We start from the raw sequence: 19,810 nt of genomic DNA on the forward strand, positions 1-19,810 counted from the left end.
ACAAAGAAAACACGACCTTGGGACATCTAGTAAAGGCAACTTTGTTATACACGAGACAGAGGAAAGTTCCAAACTTTAAGGCGAGTATGAGGGATTGTATTGCAAAGTATCTGTTTGAAACACTGACTTTGAACTGCTTCGGCGCCTCCAATAGATCACCCCATCTCACCATTTGGTACCTACACTTTTTTCTTGTCCTAAAACTGCCCATCTATACGTGGTCCATCTCACCCTGGATACCTACACATCCGCCATATCGAGGTGTATCCCCTCATACCTAGGGAGCTAGGGGATCGGCATGGTACCCTTGCCCAAAGTCGTGCTAGCTGGCTGAGAGATGTTTCGTAACCCTGGAAGAGTAAATGACTCTGTGTTGCTTAGGCTCTTCACTCTTCCCAGCAACTTCTCTATGTGGCGGAACGCAGCCGCAGGTGCGAATTCGGGTCCTTGGTGTCCGGCCAGTTTTGTCGCTACGAGTGTGAGACCTCGTTCATGATGGGTTGTGCCCAGAACGCCATGCGATGCTGGTAGGTTGGAGCCATATCCAGTGAAACCACCCGGAATGCGTGTGATTCCGTAGTCTGGTACGTAGAATGGGTCCTGCGGTTGATATTGGAAGCCCAGCCTGCCACCCCACGTCATGTTTTGAATCCCCAGCACTATTCCGTTCAAGGGAACCAATATATCGACACCACCTGCGGCGAGGATGACATTTTGGGTTGTGTCGATGACATTCGGGAGCTGCTTGAGTCCTGGGGGGACAGAAGATTGTTCCTTGCTGTCGTTGGTCAAGAAGACAGACTTAGTGGCGCACGGGACCCAATCTGTTGAAGGAGAGGCATGAATGGCAATCTTGACTTCGCGGCGGTCAAAATAGGGGACACTTCCGTTGGTGTTGTTGACAGGATTAGCACCTACGCTGTTAACAAAGGGGCAGTAGTCGATGATATTGTACGTGTTGAAACAAGGGTTCGCCATCCAAGCCATATTACGCACTGTATCCCATAAATTAGAGCAGGTTTCGTTGTTGGCGCCCGGAATGAGGCCAGGCTGTATTCCCGAGGGGGGGAAGACAAGATATTTGTCAAAGTAATCGGTGAAGCCGCAATCTTCATGGATACCACGGAACTTAGACAACTGAAGGTCATCAAAAGGAAGTATATCCTGATAGCGGTTGATGAACGGCAGGATTGGGATGCTGCTCTGCGCAATCGAGTCAAACATGACTCCATCGTAAACAAGCAACCCCCGCATGTTGTAATATTCTGGGTCCTTTGCGTCGATAAAATGGCTGGAGATGTATGGGCCGTACATGCCGGCATACGATTCTCCTGCGATGTAGACTTTCCAACCGTGCATGCCAAAGGTGTCAACAAAATTGCGCCAGAAACCCATGAATTGCTCGGCCAGCTCGTCTTCGTCTTTGATGCTGGGCTCGCCCTTGGAATAACCCGTGCCGACAGGCTGATCGATCCAAACGACGTTGGAGAGGAGGTGCCAACTGAAGGGATTGGGGGTGGGTTTCAATGTCCCGGGTTGCCATGAGAAGGGGCCATTTTCCTGAAGTATAGCCAACATGGACGAGCATCCGGGCTATAATGAATTCGTTTCTTGGTTAGCATACTGAATGAGCAAAAGGTTGAAGCTTGTAGACGCAGATGAACTTACGCCGCCACTGAGCCAGATGACAATTTCTTTGTCATTCTGGTGCTCCTTGTTGGCTGTCGGAAAGAACCAAAAGAAGAGCTCATCACTCTCGCCGGGCTTGGTGCTAACAGGGAGATTACCAGCGTACGATTCGCCCACATCAAAGTTGATCTCAGGGAGAGTGGTGCCGTTGACATAGAAACCTACACAGGTTGCAGTTCAGCATTTATTAGCAAAGTCTGCGGCAATGTTGTGAAGCCCAAGGACAGCGGTTTCACTAACCTTTCGTGACAGAGTTGTAAAATCGCGGCTCAGGCTGTGGCTGGGAATCACACCCATCGCCGCTATCCGGGAGGGAAGGGATGGCAGGACCAATGGCACGATTGTCAAGACCAAGAGGGGGAATACCGAGGGAATGATTAGCAGAGGGGGCTGCGACGACGGTGCAGGCGGTTGCCAAGAGGCCCAAAATCCATTGGAGCTTCATGGTATTGGACCGAACCAGACAAAGGATTTGGGCACAGGTATGCAAAAGTAAATCAAGCTAATAAAACAGAAAGAGTAGCAGGAGAACAGAATGGTAAGTGAAACAAAATCCAAGATGTAGAAAATAATATGATATTCCGAGATGGAATGCATACAGATGGTGTAGGTGGGAAAAGTGAAGATAGACTAGAAAGAAGATTGACTGAGAACAGGTAGCTGTTGTGATGATAGTTGGCGTGAGTTGTTGTTTTCTCTGTTCAATCTACCAGAATCTGGTTTCTCTTCGCTCCTTATATAATTTTCCAGACAGGCATGTCACCAGCAAAGCCACTTCCAACTTCTTCCTCTTCCCTACATGTTTCTATTCCTTCTCCTCAGGCTAGACGAAGGGATTCCTACCAAGATACAAGTTGACGTCCTCTTTGTAAAGTACGCGAGTAAGGAGATGCGGCTGCTTCAATGGAATACTCGTATTGAGGCCAATTACAGGAGAGGATGAAACCGCGCTTTTCCGTATTTCGCGCACGACATGTCCATTTACAAGTTTGTATAATGCGAGGAGCCGTTTAATCGTGAGCGGTGAGTCCGACAATGCTTCAGCTCCCTTCTCATTTCTATTGTCATTCTGCTTGCTCCCGCTTGTTGTTTGTTCATGCCCACATCATGTGTAACAGCGATTCAGGAGAAAGATTTGGGATGTAAAAGTTGACGCCAAATACCAATAGGCCGCCACGTTTCAGGAGAAGCGCGGCGAAGGATGAAGCGCAAAGACCTAATTCTGTGGAGGAGATGGCGGAAGCTGTGTCATCTGTGCTACGGCAGCTTCCCGTGCAGGGCTAGAGATTTCCCAAAGGTCTAGAGATGCTTACCAGCTAGATATGCAGTCATATGTAATATAGTGCTGTAATGGAACATCATGATGCTTGACGTGATTGAACCAAACTCAGCCTCAGCCACGATCTATGCTTTTATCGCTCAATTATGCAACGCTAAAGCCCAGGGTTGGGACTGTATGTAGATTTATTCTCTCCATTTGAGGATATAAGTGCTTATTAAGTCCATGTGTATCGAGTATAATTCTCTTGTGGAAGCTTTGTGGCCTATGTCTTCATAACACGGGGCGGGGGGGATAGAGCGGAGTGTCAACTACACCGGTACGTGTATATAATCGTCACTAAATACTTCGCAGCGCTCTTTATATTTTTCAGGCTGTCTCGCTAGGTACCTTTCTCTTTCTTTATGCTGCCTTTTTCTACTGGCTTCCATGATAGCCTTGTAAAAGCAAAATGAGTGCATGACCAACCCCCCTCATCTACTCAGCTACAGAGGCTAGATGGCCAAACACCAAGACAAACTGTGGCCAAAGGCGATCTTTTCCCAACTTCGTTCAGTCGTAGGGCTCTCAGACGCACGTCATGAATTTTGTTTGACTCCGTATTCCCGTACGCACCATGAATTCCTGTTACACAATGCCGCACCGGCCACATTCTAATTAAACTGGGCTGCAGCCGTCGGACTCGCAAAAGTCCTATTCGGCCTCGGCGTTGTTTAGTAAACAGCAGCACTCAATAATGATCTCTTTATGCAAAAGAACGGTGTACATACTCTAGGAAATTTTGAGGAAGATGGGCAAGTCTAATGTAGGTTTCCGTCAAGGTTGAAGGATGTTGTTGTGTGTAATCTTGAAGTAATAGAAGCAAAATGAGATGAACACTTGGACTGTATTTTGTGTAATATAATATAATTCCCCTTGGACTCAGATGGACGCTATCCTAGCTCAGGCAGCTATCCGCAAAGCTGGAGGAGCTGTGTGTTGGTGTCAAGGGAGGGAAAGGATCCCTGTCAATAGACTCACTAGCTGTCAGCTAGGTGTATAAAAATTATTCAGGAACACAAGCCCTTTCATAGATGCAGCATCACATTATATCTTTGTCACCGACTCTACGCTGATTTCTGTGAAAATATGGTTTTTGTAGAGTATAGCGACTGGGGTCTTGGGACTACATGTACTTATTGCTAAGTATAGTGTACACTGGATACATTCTTCAGGGCAATGTGAATCGCTGGGATAAGAAAGCGACTTGAGTTGGTAGATAATTGGCCTTGAAATAGGTATGTATAATATTCATCACCATAGGTAAGGTACCTATCAACTATTCACATGTGCCCAGCATGCAACTTCGCACTCATGGTTCTGCGTTGAGCCATGTTGATTGGCTATCGGGCAGCCGTTTACCCGGACCGATACTCCAATAGAACAGAGGCACTTACTAAGCCATAGACGCGCGACACTGCTCTGCACTGCGTTTTACTCTTCACAAGTACACAGCTTTGCCAATCACGCGCACTACGGCAATAATATTATTGCAACCATAGTATTGATACTTCTTACTAGGTGTATCTCTTCGCTTAGAGATCGCTATTCTCAGATACCTATTAAGTCGCTTAGGAAACTCGCTGTACCAAAGCAGAGAAAACTCTGATACAGCGTGTCTGATAATGGCTGACCCACTAAGGCAAGTTGTGACGTCAAGCTGCTTAAGAGTGCTACGTACAAGTACTATTCTTTGCATACCTGAGTACTACCTTATAAGCCGAAAGAAAAGGGAAGGGGGGAAGTGATACATTTGGATACAGGCGGCGTCTATAAAATTTAAGAGGCAAGGAGAAGCAAATAGAACTAGCGTTGAACTTTTCTTGAACTTTTCTTTTTTCCTCATGAGCTACGAGGATAGTAGCAATTGGCGCACTGCTAGTGGTACTTGGTGCTACCACTGTTAATGCTGCTGCCGTAAGAGTACAGCTGTTCATGCCTTAGTTTGATGCCTGATTGTGGCTCCCCTAAGCCCCCTTATCAGAAAGCCAAAATTTTGATACCGCGCCCCACCATTCAAAAAAAAAATTCACCCCGCCCATGTCGAAGAATTTCAAGCCTCTTTGCCTGCAGACCAGCAACCACCGCCACCATCCTGGTCAGCCCGTAGTTTCGCCTCCCGGATTTTTTCTTTTTTCCTCTTCTTCTCTATTGTACAAAAGTGGTATTCAGCGACGTTGAATACTACGCCTGGGAAATCGGGACTTCCTTTTTTTGGTGTATTTTTCTCTCCTTTTTCTTTTTACAACTCTCCCGCTCTTTGGTTCCATCTTTCTTTTTCTCCTTCAATCCCAACATCAAACCAAAAGTTGGAATAGAAATCCCCAAGTCACACCGCCACAATGCCTTCAGCTTCCAAGGAAAAGAGACTCGCGAAGAAGGCTGCCGAGGGCAAGCTGGACAAGAAGGGCGGAAAGGCTAGCAAGAAGCAGCAGGAGCCTGAGCTCGATGCCTTTGGAAACCCCGTCAAGGATACTGATAGCCCCGCCACTACTGACGACAAGCTGGACGAAGTGAAGCGCCTTGCCGAGCAGATGGACAAGCACGGCATCTCAGACCGAGTCACCACTGGTGTGTTGTCGTCCACCCAGCAGAGCAAGGACGTCAAGATCACCAGTGCCTCCCTCGTGTTCCACGGCCGAGTCCTCATCACCGATTCGACTCTTGAACTGTCTTTCGCCCGCCGATACGGTCTCCTTGGTGAGAACGGCTGCGGAAAGTCCACTCTCCTCAAGGCCATCGCTGCCAGAGAGTACCCTATCCCTAGCCACGTCGACATTTATCTGCTGAACGAGGGTGCTCCCCCCAGTGACCTCGGTGCCCTGGAATGGGTTGTCACAGAGGCCGAGAACGAAATGGAGCGTCTTGACAAGTTGGCAGAGCAACTTTTGGAAGACGAAGGCCCTGAAAGCCCCGTCTTGATTGACCTTTATGACGTATGTGCTCCAACCCGATTTGCCTGCAGCAGTTCAATACTTGTCGAACAAAGTACTAACTTTTTTTCTTCTCACGACAGCACATGGACAAGATGGACCCCTCTACCTTCTCCACCCGCGCGTCCCTCATTCTGACTGGTCTCGGTTTCAACAAGAAGACCATCCACAAGAAGACCAAGGACATGTCTGGTGGTTGGAGAATGCGTGTTGCCTTGGCCAAGGCGCTGTTTGTCAAGCCCTCACTACTCCTGCTTGACGACCCCACCGCTCACTTGGATCTTGAGGCCTGTGTGTGGCTGGAAGAGTATCTGAAGAAGTGGGATCGTACCCTGGTTTTGGTTTCCCACTCCATGGACTTCTTGAACGGAGTGTGCAGCAACATGATTGACATGCGAGAGAAGCAGCTGCTCTACTATGGTGGTAACTACGACTCTTACGCCAAGACTCGCGAGGAGAACGAGACCAACCAGATGAAGGCCTACCACAAGCAGCAGGAGGAAATTGCTCACATCAAGAAGTTCATTGCCAGCGCCGGTACCTATGCCAACCTGGTCCGTCAGGCCAAGTCCCGTCAGAAGATTCTGGACAAGATGGAGGCAGACGGCTTCATCCAGCCCGTTGTCGCCGACAAAGTCTTCACCTTCCGGTTCGCCGATGTCGAGAAGCTGCCCCCTCCCGTCTTGTCCTTTGACAACGTCACTTTCTCCTACTCTGGCAACCCCGAGGATGATCTCTACCGCAACTTGGATCTCGGTTTCGACATGGACTCCCGAACCGCCCTGGTCGGCCCCAACGGTGTTGGCAAGTCAACGCTGCTTCGATTAATGACTGGCAAGCTCTCTCCTACTGGCGGATCTGTTACCCGTCACACTCACTTAAAGCTTGGCTTGTACTCTCAGCACAGTGCCGAGCAGCTCGACCTGACCAAGTCTGCCCTGGACTTTGTCCGTGATAAATACAAGGAGAAGTCTCAAGACTACCAGTACTGGCGCCAGCAGCTTGGCCGCTACGGTCTCACTGGTGATTCTCAGACCGCCCTGATGGGAACGCTGTCTGAGGGTCAGAAGAGCCGTATCGTCTTCGCCCTGCTCGCCATTGACGGCCCCAACATGCTGCTGCTTGACGAGCCTACCAACGGTCTCGATATCCCCACTATTGATAGTTTGGCCGATGCCATCAACGCCTTTAGCGGCGGTGTTATTGTCGTGTCCCACGACTTCAGGTGAGTCTCATCACGTTGACTTATTTTATTGTTTGATAACCGTTGCTAATACATTCCCTCAAAGATTGCTTGACAAGATTGCGAAGCAGATTTTGGTGTGCGAGAACCAGACTATCCGCCAATGGGACAGCACTATTGGCGATTACAAGAACTACCTTCGCAAGAAGATGATTTCCGCTGGTGCCGTGTAAAAGCGGAAAATGCAAGACGAGCAGAAAAAAGGTTTTGACAAAATTTTGCAATTGGAATCGCAGTTGAAATTCATATAGAACGGATGATCAATGACAGGGAATTGAACGGCGGTATATGGGATAGATTGTCACACGCGGCAAAATAAAAAAGAGAGGCAATCAGGGATGAGCCGCGCAAAAAGTGCACATGAGCTCGGCCGCGATACCCTAGAGATGCAGGATGCATGCATTCATGATCAATGTTTTTTTGTTTCAAATTACGGCATAGACTCGGTAGTGTCATGAGTTTTTCTTGGGGGTTACTACTACTGCTGCTATTTACTATGGAGGATATGGGGAGAATCTTAAACCAGAATGAAATGAATCCAGAATGGCATACGATAATGAATCGAATTTGATAGTGATGTATGTATTGAGAGTGAGTGAAGGCCATGGTCAGGATTCTCTCTCTCTTTCTCTCTCTAAACGTAAATTAGTATATATATATATATATATAATTACACGTTATATACAACGTATAAGTGTGTGGGTTTGTTTTATTTATTCTTTGCTCTCTTTTTTTCTCCTGTCCAAGTTTTTTTTTTCTTGGAGCGGCTAGTGGGATTTGTTACCAGATTTGGCGCCGGTTGACTCACTCCGGGGAGAATAGTCGGCAATTTTAAAGCATCTAAGCCTACCTAGTGTCTGGTTGTATCAAGGCCCCTAGTCTTTTAGGGTAGCCCGCCGCTACTCAGCACAGGTTACGAGTAGTATATATACCTGATATCAATATCTGCAACATCAAAGTTTACAAGCACACAAACTTCTCGCCAAACCTAAGGCCTATCAGTGTGGTGAAAGCTTTAGGGGAGATTTAAAAAGACACGTTCATAATGGCTTCAGTTAAACTACGGCCAGCTCAGCCAGCGGATGCGGCCGCCATCGCAGATACTCACTATAGAGCCCTGGATCGGTATCACGAGTTCTACGGTGCATTTTTCGTCTTGGATCCGAGAGAAATTTTGGCAAAATCGACACCTGTGGCGTTATCAAAGCCAGAAAACATCATGTTGGTCGCGGTAGATGAGGAGTCAAGCGATATTATTGGGATTGTGAAGTACACTGTTGAGGCAGAGAAAGTGGCGTCTACTACTACTACTACTACTACTACTACTACTACTACTGCTGCTGCTGCTGCTGCTGAGGACTCTACTTCTGTCCCTGCCGGGCCTTCGTTTACCGCGATCAAGGAGCATTTGAAAGAATTGTGGACAGAGTTTGGGAAGAGGAGGGACGAAATGGATGAGTGTTACGAGAAGGCTGCGGATGGGAAGAGGCATATCTGTAGGTTTTCTCAGCCCAACAGGAATTTTATTGAAAGTTGGGTGAACAAGGATGATGGCTAATGTGACTTTTTTTTTTATAAAGATATTCATACTTTGATGATCAGCCCAGATTATCAGCGTAGAGGTGTTGGGGGCAAGCTGCTCGCTGCAGTGCTGAAACAGGGTGACGAGGAAGGCATTCCGACATTTTTGGCGTCAACGGCAGAGTCAATCGGGCTGTATGGCCGGGTGGGGTTTGAGAGCCTGGGGACATGGCCGATTGATAATGAGTATTGGGCCGGGAGGGTAGTTGATCTGGAGAAGGAGCTCGGAATTGCTGGTCATGAGGGGCTGCAAGAGACATTTAAGGGGGTGAGAGAGGTTGAGGACGTGATGGTGAGGTGGCCGAAGAAGCAATGAGTGCGTATGTATGGAGACAAGTTATTCGGAGGCAAAGCCAGTTGTCAAATGCAGCTGCGAAGTGTATTTGCAGTAGCAAGGGCGTGCTTAGCTACGTAGAAGATCTATTAAGCGAATGAAATATACGCAATACCTACCACTAGATATGTATTATTGTACCACAATCAAGGTATTACCCTATACTGTACCTGCTAGGAACTTATATGGATCGCGACAATATGGGGCTTATGTAGCATGGAGAGATATTTAGGTATACAGCACCAAAAATGCATATTCACTGTTTTGCGGAGGGGAAGAGACGCTGTCAGATTGGACGGCACTAACAGGTACACGTACAGTGCAAAGTAGCCGGCACGCAGGGGTTTGGCGGGTGAGACTAGCGGCTGAAGTATGGGGAGCTGCTGCAGAAAGAGAACAGCGATTTCGTCCTTCTTTTGACGCTGGAACGTCGCTTTTGGAATTCAATGGCATCTGTATCCATCTCTGATGTTGCTGCTCCGTATATAGGTACGTAGCGAAATCAACGCTCTCGGTTCTTCCATTCCGTGGCTTTACCGGGCCAAGGGGCTGAAGCCCCATCCTGCGGCAAATACTGTACGCTGCAATCTACTGCTAGTGATACTCTGTATGTCGCCGCCGTGATTGGCCCACGATGCTGGCTGGGAGAGGCACAAAGCACAAGAAGGGATGAGATGATGGCTCCCCACCTGCTGCACCGTCCAATCACCACTGCGGGCGCTGCTGGGCCCAATTTCCTTGGCCCGCCACCGGCAACGTCCAGGCCCCAGACGAAAATGTACTGTGCTCGCCTTGTAGATCCCAGATCTCCAGACAAGCAACAAGGCCCAGGGCGCGCGGCCTGACCGGCTCCAGAACTCGGTTTGAGCCAACGCATCAGTCCACCATCGCCGTGCTGGCTATGCTCTGCGACTCCGCCTGACCTCCATTTGCAGCCGTAGCCCGTCGTGAACAATGAAAGCATCTGTAGCGGTGCTAGTGGTGTCAACCCGGAGCCTGTGATTTTGCTGCCTCGTGCCCGTCGTCATCCTGGAGCAAAGCTCGATCTGGGGTGTTTTTGAAGCCATCGCCATCACCTTCATTATCGCCCACACCACTGGCTGGTCTTGGCGTCCATCCCGCATTGTCCCTGCCCTCGCCGACGCACAATCAGCCACCTTGATTCATGAATTGACACGACGTGTATTCTCTCTTCCGGACTCTGTATACCTGCCTGCTATCGAGTACACGACCTGTTTTGCGCATTTGCTCGACAAGCCGCAGCGCAGTCGGCAAAGCACGGCTCGGCGCTCATTTGCTGCTGCGTCGTCACCAAAGCCTCGCATCGCTTTTGGCGAGGCTTTTCCTGCCAGCTTCTAGCTCCGGCTTTTGTCATCCACCCGCCCATCCAACGCGATCCTTGGCCGCCCTCTTAGTTCTCACCATCTGCCAACCTGATTCTCGTTGCTGCTCGAGCGGTCCAAGAAATAAAAAGCTCTCTTGGTCGCCAGCGCGCGCGTGTGCGGAAAGACAATAGAGAAGGTACATGAGCTCGTAATATATTGGCCACAACCACCGCCGGCCATCTCTTCTGTCTTCGTGTTCTAATCTTTATTTTTTTTGTCTCCCCGTCAGCCTCGCCTCGCCTCGACTCGACTCAACTTGCCTCGCCTGGCAGTTGGGCGGACACCGACACCAGCGCTATGGACTCGAGTTTCCGATCGACGGTGCTGCACCGACACGGCGACGACGACCGAGATCGTGAGCGGGATCGAGACCGAGAGCGAGACAGAGATCGAGAGCGCGAACGACGCGACGTGATGAACCCGGCCAGCTCGCACCGTCACTCCACCTTCAGCCTGCGGTCTCCCTCGACCGAGTTCCATCCGCCGCTGCCCTACGCGGCCACGGCAAATCCGCATCACCAGTCGCCTCCTCGACTGCACCAGAGCCGCAGCCCATACATGCCCTCGTCGACGCCGGCATCATCCGGCGCAGCTGCTGGCCATCACTACGGCCCGGTCTCTTCAGCATCGCCGCTGCATCCTCCCAGCGCCTACTACCCGCCCCCGGCATCGACGCAGCAACAGCCATCTGCTTCCTCAATCTCGACGCAATCGCCTTCTGCTGACAGCCACCATCACCATCTGCGCGACAAGCAGCCGCAGCCGGCCAGCGGTAGAGTCTACGACCCAACAACCGACACGACCAAAGAGCGCCCCATCGCCGACTCGAGGCATAACGCGCCGCCGGTGGCTACGCCAAAGGTAAGCAGCTCAACTCTAGCCATAGTGCACTTCCACTTTTCGGCCCTTAAGCCCACCACGGCATGCACTTTGCCTGTGTGTGCTCGTTGGATTGAACTATCCATCCTTTACTTTTTTTTTTTTTTACCACCGTTTCTACAAAGCAAACCACGAAGGCAAAAAAAAAAAAAAAAAAAAAAAAAAGAAAGAGAGAACACGACTTCTTCTCCCCGCCCTGAATGCATTTTCCCGAAAACCTCCCATTCACCACCCTTGCCATGCTACATTATCGCCATCCCTGATTTTCCAACGCGTCTTCTAACGTGATTTTCCTTTTCTTCTTCTTCCGCTCTCCAGCCATACCACCCCCGCGAGCCATACCAATACCCGCAGTCAATTGACCAGCAACACCAGTCGTCTTACCGCAACGGCGACAATTATCCATCGCCTCGACCGAGGACCTCTTCCTTCAGCAGCCGTCGACCGGCAAGCCCTCTCTCGCACTCTCACCCAACCCTTCCGACCGGCTCCCACAGTCCGCCGAGTCGGCCTTCGCACATGACCTCACCAGGTCCGAGGCACGCAGCCGCGACAGCGCCTACCTCCTCCACAAACGGCACGTCGCTGCCCTCCATGATGAAGACCGAGATCACTCACTCACCGCCAAAGCCGGCTCCTGTAAGTGCAAATCAGTCAATTGTTTTCGACTTCTTCGTTTAAGCATTGCAGTCTTCCTGCACCTCTCGCCCTCCTTTCTGCCTAAAAACTTCCTCAGCTATTCTTCAGCTATTCTGCTTCCGTCAACCTCTCTTCCTACCGGGTTTTCTGCTCTCGCTTTCCACACTTTTTAACTTGTTAACTATTTCATCACTTCCATCTTTTTTTTTTTTTTGAGAATCTTTTGACTTCCGTGATCCAATCTTTCGCGCAAAAATCAATAGTGCTGACAGTATCATTCAAAGACCCCGAGTCGCGCTGCGGATCCAATGTCTTTCTCCAACATCCTCTCCAGCTCAGAACCCGCCCCTAAGCCTGCGGAAAAAGTGCCAACGCCCAAGAAGGAATCAGAACCACCTACACTTGAGATGCGAGAGCCCGACAACGATGGCGATACCGAGATGGAGAAGGAGGTTGATACCGAGCCTGAGCCTGTCCCCGTCAAAAGGGCAGAAATCGTCATAAAGAAAAAGATTTCCAAGAAGCCTGCCAAGGGCCGTGCGTCTGAAATTAGAGAAGATGGCCTAAAAAAGAGCCGTCGATCATCGATCAAGAAGGAGTCTCCCACACCTCGGATAACCTCAAAACGGCAAGCAAACGGCCAGCCCAAGCCCAAGACCTGGTCTACCGAAATGGAAAAGTCAATCCAGAGCTATGAGGCACAGCTCGACAAGCAGGCCGAGTCTCTCGACGATACCGAATTTAGCGACAGAGCTTACAAAGAGCGTGCCTTCAAGCGCCAGCGCCTCATGGCTGAACTGGACTCGGATAGAGGCCATGTCCGGCGCGAGCAATTTGTTGGCTCTACGGGAAAGCGACTCGCCGAGCACTCCGACCTAGGCAAACGACGATACGACGACGTGTTTTACGACGAAGCTTTGCATGAAGTCCGCGAACAAGAGCTGTATGCCGAGAAGGAGCGCAAGAAGGACATGCAACGCAAGCGACGACGCGAAAAATCCATGGCCGTCACCATAGAACAGAAAGAAGCTGCTCTTGCTCGGGCCGAAGCTGCCGAAGACGAAGAGGAGCGCCAAAAGCACCTGCGCGATGCTGAAAGGGCAAATAAAAAGGCGCAGCAAACGAAGCTTATTCTGCAAAAGGGCATCAAGGGTCCTGCCCGCAACATCGAGCTCAACCTCGAAGGTGGCACCATGTCGAGCTTCCTGGCGTCCGATGCCGAAACTCCCAAGAAGAAGGGCCGCGGCGGCGCACGACCCAAGAAATCCAAGGAGCAGAAACAGGCCGAGAAGGATTCTGCAGAGGCTGCCCAGGCGGCCTTGGATGCTGGCGAGGAGCTGCCGCCCAAGGAAGAAGGCAGAGTTCGCATCAAGATCAAGGGCAGCAAAGCCAAGGCTGACGGAGAAAAGGCCGGCAAAGAGAAGGCTGAATCTTCCAAGGACAAGGAGAAGGTCGATGACGTGCCGGATCTGGAAAAGAGGTTCATCTCCAAGGGCTACAACCAAATTTACGATCAGATTTGGCGTGACATGGCCCGCAAAGATGTTAGCAAAACTTTCAAGCTCGCTGTCGACTCTTATGCCACCCGAGGCTCCAATCTCAAGAAGACAGCCATCCTGGCGTCGAAGGAGGCCAAGCGCTGGCAGCTACGAACGAATAAAGGCGCTAAAGATCTCCAGGCTCGCGCCAAGCGAGTTATGCGTGACATGATGGGATTCTGGAAGCGTAACGAACGTGAAGAGCGAGATCTACGCAAGGCTGCCGAGAAGCAAGAGATTGAGAATGCCCGAAAGGAAGAAGCCGATCGCGAAGCCGCTCGCCAGAAGAGAAAGCTCAATTTCCTCATTTCTCAGACCGAGTTGTATTCACACTTTATTGGCAAGAAGATCAAGACGGACGAGGTAGAGCGCAGCACCGACAACCCCGACATTGCGCCAGATGCGCGCCAAATCTCTGAGAACAAGCTGTCTATTCAGGAGCCGACCGGGCCTCTAAGTTCCAAGATTACCAACTTCGAGAACCTAGACTTTGACAACGAAGACGAGACTGCCCTGCAGGCCGCCGCCATGGCAAACGCTCAAAACGCCATTGCCGAGGCCCAAAAGAAGGCTCGCGATTTCAATAACCAGGGCCTGGACATGGATGACGAGGGAGAGATGAACTTTCAGAATCCTACAGGTCTCGGTGACGTCGAGATTGAGCAGCCCAAGCTCATTAATGCCCAGCTCAAGGAATACCAACTCAAAGGTCTCAATTGGCTTGTCAATCTTTACGAGCAAGGTATCAACGGTATCCTGGCAGACGAAATGGGTCTTGGCAAAACTGTCCAGTCCATATCTGTCATGGCCTACCTTGCCGAGAAGCATGACATTTGGGGCCCCTTTTTGGTAGTGGCACCCGCATCTACTCTTCACAACTGGCAGCAGGAAATCGCCAAATTTGTCCCCGAATTCAAAATCCTCCCCTACTGGGGTAGCGCTGGAGACCGCAAGGTGCTGAGAAAGTTTTGGGACCGGAAGCACACCACGTACCGAAAAGACGCGCCTTTCCACGTCTGTGTTACATCTTACCAACTAGTCGTGTCCGATGTAGCATACTTCCAGAAAATGCGATGGCAGTATATGATTCTCGATGAAGCGCAAGCCATCAAGAGCTCGTCTAGTTCCCGTTGGAAGTGCCTGCTGGGCTTCCACTGCCGAAACCGTTTGTTGTTGACTGGTACCCCTATCCAGAACAATATGCAGGAACTGTGGGCTTTGCTGCATTTCATCATGCCGTCGCTCTTCGATTCCCACGACGAGTTCAGTGAATGGTTTTCTAAAGACATTGAGTCCCACGCCCAAAGTAACACAAAGCTTAACGAGGATCAGCTGAAGCGTCTGCACATGATTTTAAAGCCGTTTATGCTGCGTCGTGTGAAGAAGCACGTCCAGAAGGAGCTTGGCGACAAGATCGAGTTGGATGTCTTCTGCGACCTCACATACAGACAGAGAGCCTATTATGGCAACTTGCGCAATCAGATCAACATCATGGATCTTGTTGAAAAGGCGACGATGGGTGACGACCAGGACTCAGGAACCTTGATGAATCTGGTTATGCAGTTCAGAAAAGTCTGCAATCACCCGGATTTATTCGAACGCGCCGAAGTCACTGCACCATATTCCTTTGGATACTTTGCTGAAACCGCTTCCTTTGTCAGGGAAGGCAGCACTGTTTCCGTGGGCTATTCTAGCCGAAGCTTGCTGGACTATGAGCTGCCGTCTCTTGTTTGGACCGAGGGCGGCCGACTTGACAAAGCCGGAAGTGACAACCAGACAGCTGGCTGGCGCGGCAAAGCATTAAATCACATGTTGAACATCTGGACACCAGAACACGTTCGAGCCAACGCAGACAGTGACAAGGCATTTTCATGGCTTAGGTTCGCTGACACGTCAGTGGGTGATGTTTACGATGCTACGCACAGTGACTTATTTGACCGCGCGGTAAAGGAGCTTAAGAAGCGTGACAGGCTTGGCCACATGAATGTTGTCTATGATGAGGAAGATGAGAGTTTTACCCCCACTCACTGCTTGTTCAAGATCCAGGAGCGCCGCAATCGGCAGCCCCTGGCAGAGATTACCGGCGAAGGCATTTTGAACAGCTTGATGAACGTCGCAAAGGTGGCATACCAGAACTCTGGCATCAACCGGCTAGAGCCTGCGGGAAGACCTCGCGCGTCGGCCCCTCCCATCGAGGTTTCTTGCAACAAGCTGAGCGCAGTTGCTGAGCGTCAACGCATCATGTTCAACACCCATATCCGCCAAACGTTATACGGACCCACGATTTACGATGAGCGAGCCCTAGTTGAGAAGAAGGTACCATTGGAGCTGTACCCTATCAACAAGATCTTCCCTCAGCCCGATCATGACAAGAAGCGGTTCACCAACATCGCCGTTCCCTCCATGCAGCGCTTCGTCACTGACAGCGGCAAACTGGCGAAGCTGGATGAGCTTCTATTTAAGCTCAAGGCAGAGGGCCATCGTGTCCTGCTTTACTTCCAGATGACCCGCATGATTGATATGATGGAGGAGTATCTCACGTACCGCAATTACAAATACTGCCGACTGGATGGTTCTACAAAGTTGGAAGATCGTCGTGACACTGTGCATGACTTCCAGACTCGACCTGATATTTTCATCTTTTTGCTATCTACTCGTGCAGGTGGTCTTGGTATCAATCTTACATCCGCCGACACTGTCATTTTCTACGATTCAGATTGGAATCCAACCATTGATTCGCAAGCCATGGACCGAGCTCACAGATTAGGTCAGACGAGGCAAGTCACTGTCTACCGGCTAATCACTCGTGGCACAATCGAGGAACGTATTCGAAAACGTGCTCTTCAAAAGGAAGAAGTCCAGCGTGTCGTCATCCAAGGTGGAGGTGCCAGTGTCGACTTTTCTGGTCGCCGTGCTCCGGAGAACCGTAACCGCGATATTGCCATGTGGCTGGCTGACGACGAGCAAGCTGAGATGATTGAGCGTCGTGAGAAGGAGCTACTCGAATCTGGTGAATACGAGAAGCAAAAGAAGAAGCCCGGCAAACGGAAGAGGATGGATGCTCCCGCCAGCTTGGACGAGATGTATCACGAAGGTAAGCATATACCTATAGCCGTTTCAATATTGCATGGTGATGGGTAGTATAGATGCTAATCATTGTTTCACAGGAGAGGGTAACTTTGATGACGGGAGCAAACCCGGTGCGTCTGGCACTGCCACCCCAGCGGAAAGTGAACCAATGGGCAAAAAGACTAAAGGAAAATTAATCGGCAAGCGAGCGAAGACGGCTAAGCAGCGCCTCGCCATTGCCGATGGTATTGTTGATGCCTAAACGGAGCGTATTAGAGATGGTGAAAGCACTGGATTTCTTTCATGTTAAGCCGGCACATTATGTGGCCCTGTGACACAACCTCGCGGTTCACATCAGTAATAACTTAGTTTTTTTTTTCGCGACTTTCTCTCTTTGCTTTAGGGGCTGATATTAGATGCAAATGGCAACCATGGGAGGTGCATGGCGCAGAACACAGAAAAAAGACTAAAACTCACGCTTTTGAGAAGAAAAAAAAAACCCCCCTTTCTGAGAGGGTATGGGACAGGAATCTATTAGTGGTGAGAAGGGAGAAATATAAAGAGGGCCAGATATGCTGAGGAACTCAGACGGCGGGTATAAGGCGTGGAATAGCGAGGATTCGGAATAATGTATGACTATTATTTGTAGAGAGGGAATGTATTAAAGTACCAGCAGCAGCTACTTGGAATTTGGCGTTTGATGTAAAAGTATAAGTGCTGTAGGTTTGGCTTATGTGTGAGCAAGCACTATCTATGCATTTGTAAAGAGTCCTCCTATTTGGACCGTAGAGGATTCCTATTTGGACTGTAGTGGCCCGTGCACCGCGCTAAGTGGCCCGTGCACTGCAATTTTCTAAAACCACTAAGGTTTTTATATAGGTATATTATAGTTAAATAAATTATAAAAATTTTTTTAAAAATTATATATAAATAAAGCTTTTTTCAATTTATATAATTCTTTTTTTTATATTAATTTTAATTAATTATTAAGCTAATAAACTTATAAAAACTTTAACTATAGATTTTAATAGCTATATATAAGTTAAAATAAATGCATTAAAACTTTTTATATAATTTATATAAATAAAAACCTTATATAAAAAATTCAGTTTATAAAATTAAAAAACTATTAAAAAAATCCTATTTTAAAATTTAATTTTTTAAGCTTAAATAGTATAGCTATTTTTAATTATATAAATATAAAAAAAATATATTATATAGTTTATTTAATAAAGGATATTATACTATTTTTTAAAATATTTTTTAAAATTTTTATTGTTATTAAATTAATTCTTAAAATTAATTAATACTATAGAAAATTCTAACGCACGGGCCACTACGGTTCAAATAGGAATCTTCTACGGTCCAAATAGTAGGACTCTTTGTAAAAGTGCACTGACATCCAACCGACAAGTCACAGAGACTGCATAATGGTACAGCAAATAACATACGTTGACATACTGGTGCATGGATATTGATTAGTGCATAGGTATTGGCCAAGGTTTTGGAAAAAGCTTTGACATCTAGGTAATATTATAATCGAATACGGCGTTGGACTGTTTGACGGGAAGAAAGGGTTTTAGTAGAGCTGGTAAAGAATGTTAGTAGAATTAGATTACAATCAGCGGTATAACGAGATATTTAAGAAAACAAGGGCGCATAAGTAGCTGTTAGTACAATTGATAATATTGAATAAATGTAAATTTATGCGTATATTAAGCTGTAGCTACATATAGTATAAATCTTATTCTAGCTAAGGATAAAGACCATGCCCTAGCATTTAATCAAAAGATTACCAGGCATTTCTTAGCTCACAAGCCCACGTAGTAGGGTTGCATATGCAAGTGTCGCAGTATTCGTCGCCCTTTTCTTCAATGCAGGCATACTAAGTTTTAAAGTACAGTATTAATAGTTTTCCTTTTTACTCTTTTAAAGAGCGAGAATTTTAACTTACGTATGCAGGGCAGGGCTTGGGGTAGTTAAGTCTGGCGGCGAGATCGGAAGCAGGAGCCTCGGGGGAGGCAGCGGCAATAGGGGAGGCCATGGCCATAGGGAGGAGGGTGAGAAGGATGGAAAACTTCATTTTGTTGTTTTTTGGTAAGTGCAGTTATTGGTATTGTAAGTGTAGTTATTGGTGGTAGAAGATTGTAGATAATATAAAGGAAATATAGGGCTTTTTATAAAAGCTAATGAGGGGATTTATTGTTATTGTAATTATATATTATGTAATTTGTCTTTACTTTCTTACATTGAGTTCTATTGTATTCTAAAAATTACATGCACGGCCCTTGTGTGAAGCTGTGTTTGTGTAAAATGTTTCTGCACAGACCGCGATGCGGTTCATATTGCGTGAATAAAATTTCTGCAGAGGACAATGAGAACAATATAAAATCTATACAGTATTACTTAGCCTGTTTGTGTTAAATACAGTCACGGAAGATTCTAAAGCTTAGACCAGTGAGAATGAATTTTACCTTTTACTATAGGAGTTTAAATATAAGTAAATTCTGTAATTAAGGGGAAGAACAGCATCTGTAAATAGTGCTATTACCCCGGATATGTAGAATAGATGGTCATGAAATTAAGAATTTATAAAAATAGACAGTATATAAAGTAATATTTACTTAACTCCCTTGAGGAACTATTTGTAAGGTTATAGCTCCTGTACTATACTATTTAGAATACAGGAGAAGCAGGGGGATTTAAAAAAATTATAACTAGAAAGCTGTAGTATAAAACTATTATATAAAAATTTAATATATTATATAATATTCTATAATATTCTATAATATAATTATATATATGTACATATATATATATTTGGTAGTAAGTATATATAATATATATATAATTTAAAATAAATACTATATTTCTAGTATTTAATAAATTCCCTGAATTAACATACAAACAAATAATTTAGGGTTGCACATGCAAATGTTGCAGTTGCTCTGTCCCTTTTGTTTAACACAGGTATCCTAAGTTTTATATATATATTAATAGTTTTCCTTTTTACTTTTAAAAAGAAATAATTCTTACATATTCAGGGCAGGGGCGAGGGAATTCATAGCCTCTGGCGGCGATAGAAGCAGGAGCCTCAGGGGAGGCAACGGCAATGGGGGTGGCAAGAGTGTTACGACCCGCCTCTTATAGTCGCAACAATGGGCCTACAGGGTAGGCCAAACCGGATTAACATAAGACCGAC

The 19,810-nt window shown here is 47.7% G+C and overlaps 5 protein-coding genes across 5 annotated transcripts; 3 read left to right on the forward strand and 2 right to left on the reverse strand.

Annotated features, from left to right (window-relative positions):
• Positions 1-285: 285 nt before the first annotated feature.
• On the reverse strand, positions 286-2,134 carry TrAFT101_009269 (uncharacterized protein; the record flags this gene model as incomplete). The annotated part of the gene is made up of 3 exons (XM_024904533.2): positions 286-1,593; positions 1,669-1,850; positions 1,930-2,134. 3 exons carry the CDS (start codon positions 2,132-2,134, stop codon positions 286-288), a joined length of 1,695 nt encoding a protein of 564 aa, XP_024755561.2.
• A 2,854-nt stretch (positions 2,135-4,988) lies between these two features.
• Positions 4,989-7,775, forward strand: ARB1 (ABC transporter ATP-binding protein arb1). The gene is made up of 3 exons (XM_024904532.2): positions 4,989-5,943; positions 6,024-7,165; positions 7,230-7,775. The coding sequence occupies exons 1-3, from the start codon at positions 5,350-5,352 to the stop codon at positions 7,354-7,356; spliced, it is 1,863 nt and encodes a 620-aa protein (XP_024755560.1). The 5' UTR covers positions 4,989-5,349; the 3' UTR covers positions 7,357-7,775.
• A 296-nt stretch (positions 7,776-8,071) lies between these two features.
• On the forward strand, positions 8,072-9,219 carry TrAFT101_009271 (uncharacterized protein). The gene is made up of 2 exons (XM_024902140.2): positions 8,072-8,679; positions 8,764-9,219. The coding sequence occupies exons 1-2, from the start codon at positions 8,229-8,231 to the stop codon at positions 9,078-9,080; spliced, it is 768 nt and encodes a 255-aa protein (XP_024755559.2). The 5' UTR covers positions 8,072-8,228; the 3' UTR covers positions 9,081-9,219.
• Positions 9,220-9,934: 715 nt separating this feature from the next.
• Positions 9,935-17,424, forward strand: INO80 (Putative DNA helicase ino80). The gene is made up of 5 exons (XM_024901326.2): positions 9,935-10,619; positions 10,713-11,344; positions 11,681-12,001; positions 12,286-16,633; positions 16,707-17,424. Exons 2-5 carry the CDS (start codon positions 10,781-10,783, stop codon positions 16,868-16,870), a joined length of 5,397 nt encoding a protein of 1,798 aa, XP_024755558.2. The 5' UTR covers positions 9,935-10,619; positions 10,713-10,780; the 3' UTR covers positions 16,871-17,424.
• Positions 17,425-18,315: 891 nt separating this feature from the next.
• Positions 18,316-18,789, reverse strand: TrAFT101_009273 (uncharacterized protein). The gene is made up of 2 exons (XM_024904530.2): positions 18,563-18,789; positions 18,316-18,493 (listed from the first exon to the last, which is right to left on the reverse strand). Exons 1-2 carry the CDS (start codon positions 18,689-18,691, stop codon positions 18,401-18,403), a joined length of 222 nt encoding a protein of 73 aa, XP_024755557.1. The 5' UTR covers positions 18,692-18,789; the 3' UTR covers positions 18,316-18,400.
• Between the last annotated feature and the right edge of the window lie 1,021 nt (positions 18,790-19,810).

Source organism: Trichoderma asperellum, chromosome 5, assembly GCF_020647865.1.
Source record: "Trichoderma asperellum chromosome 5, complete sequence".
NCBI lineage: Eukaryota > Fungi > Ascomycota > Sordariomycetes > Hypocreales > Hypocreaceae > Trichoderma > Trichoderma asperellum.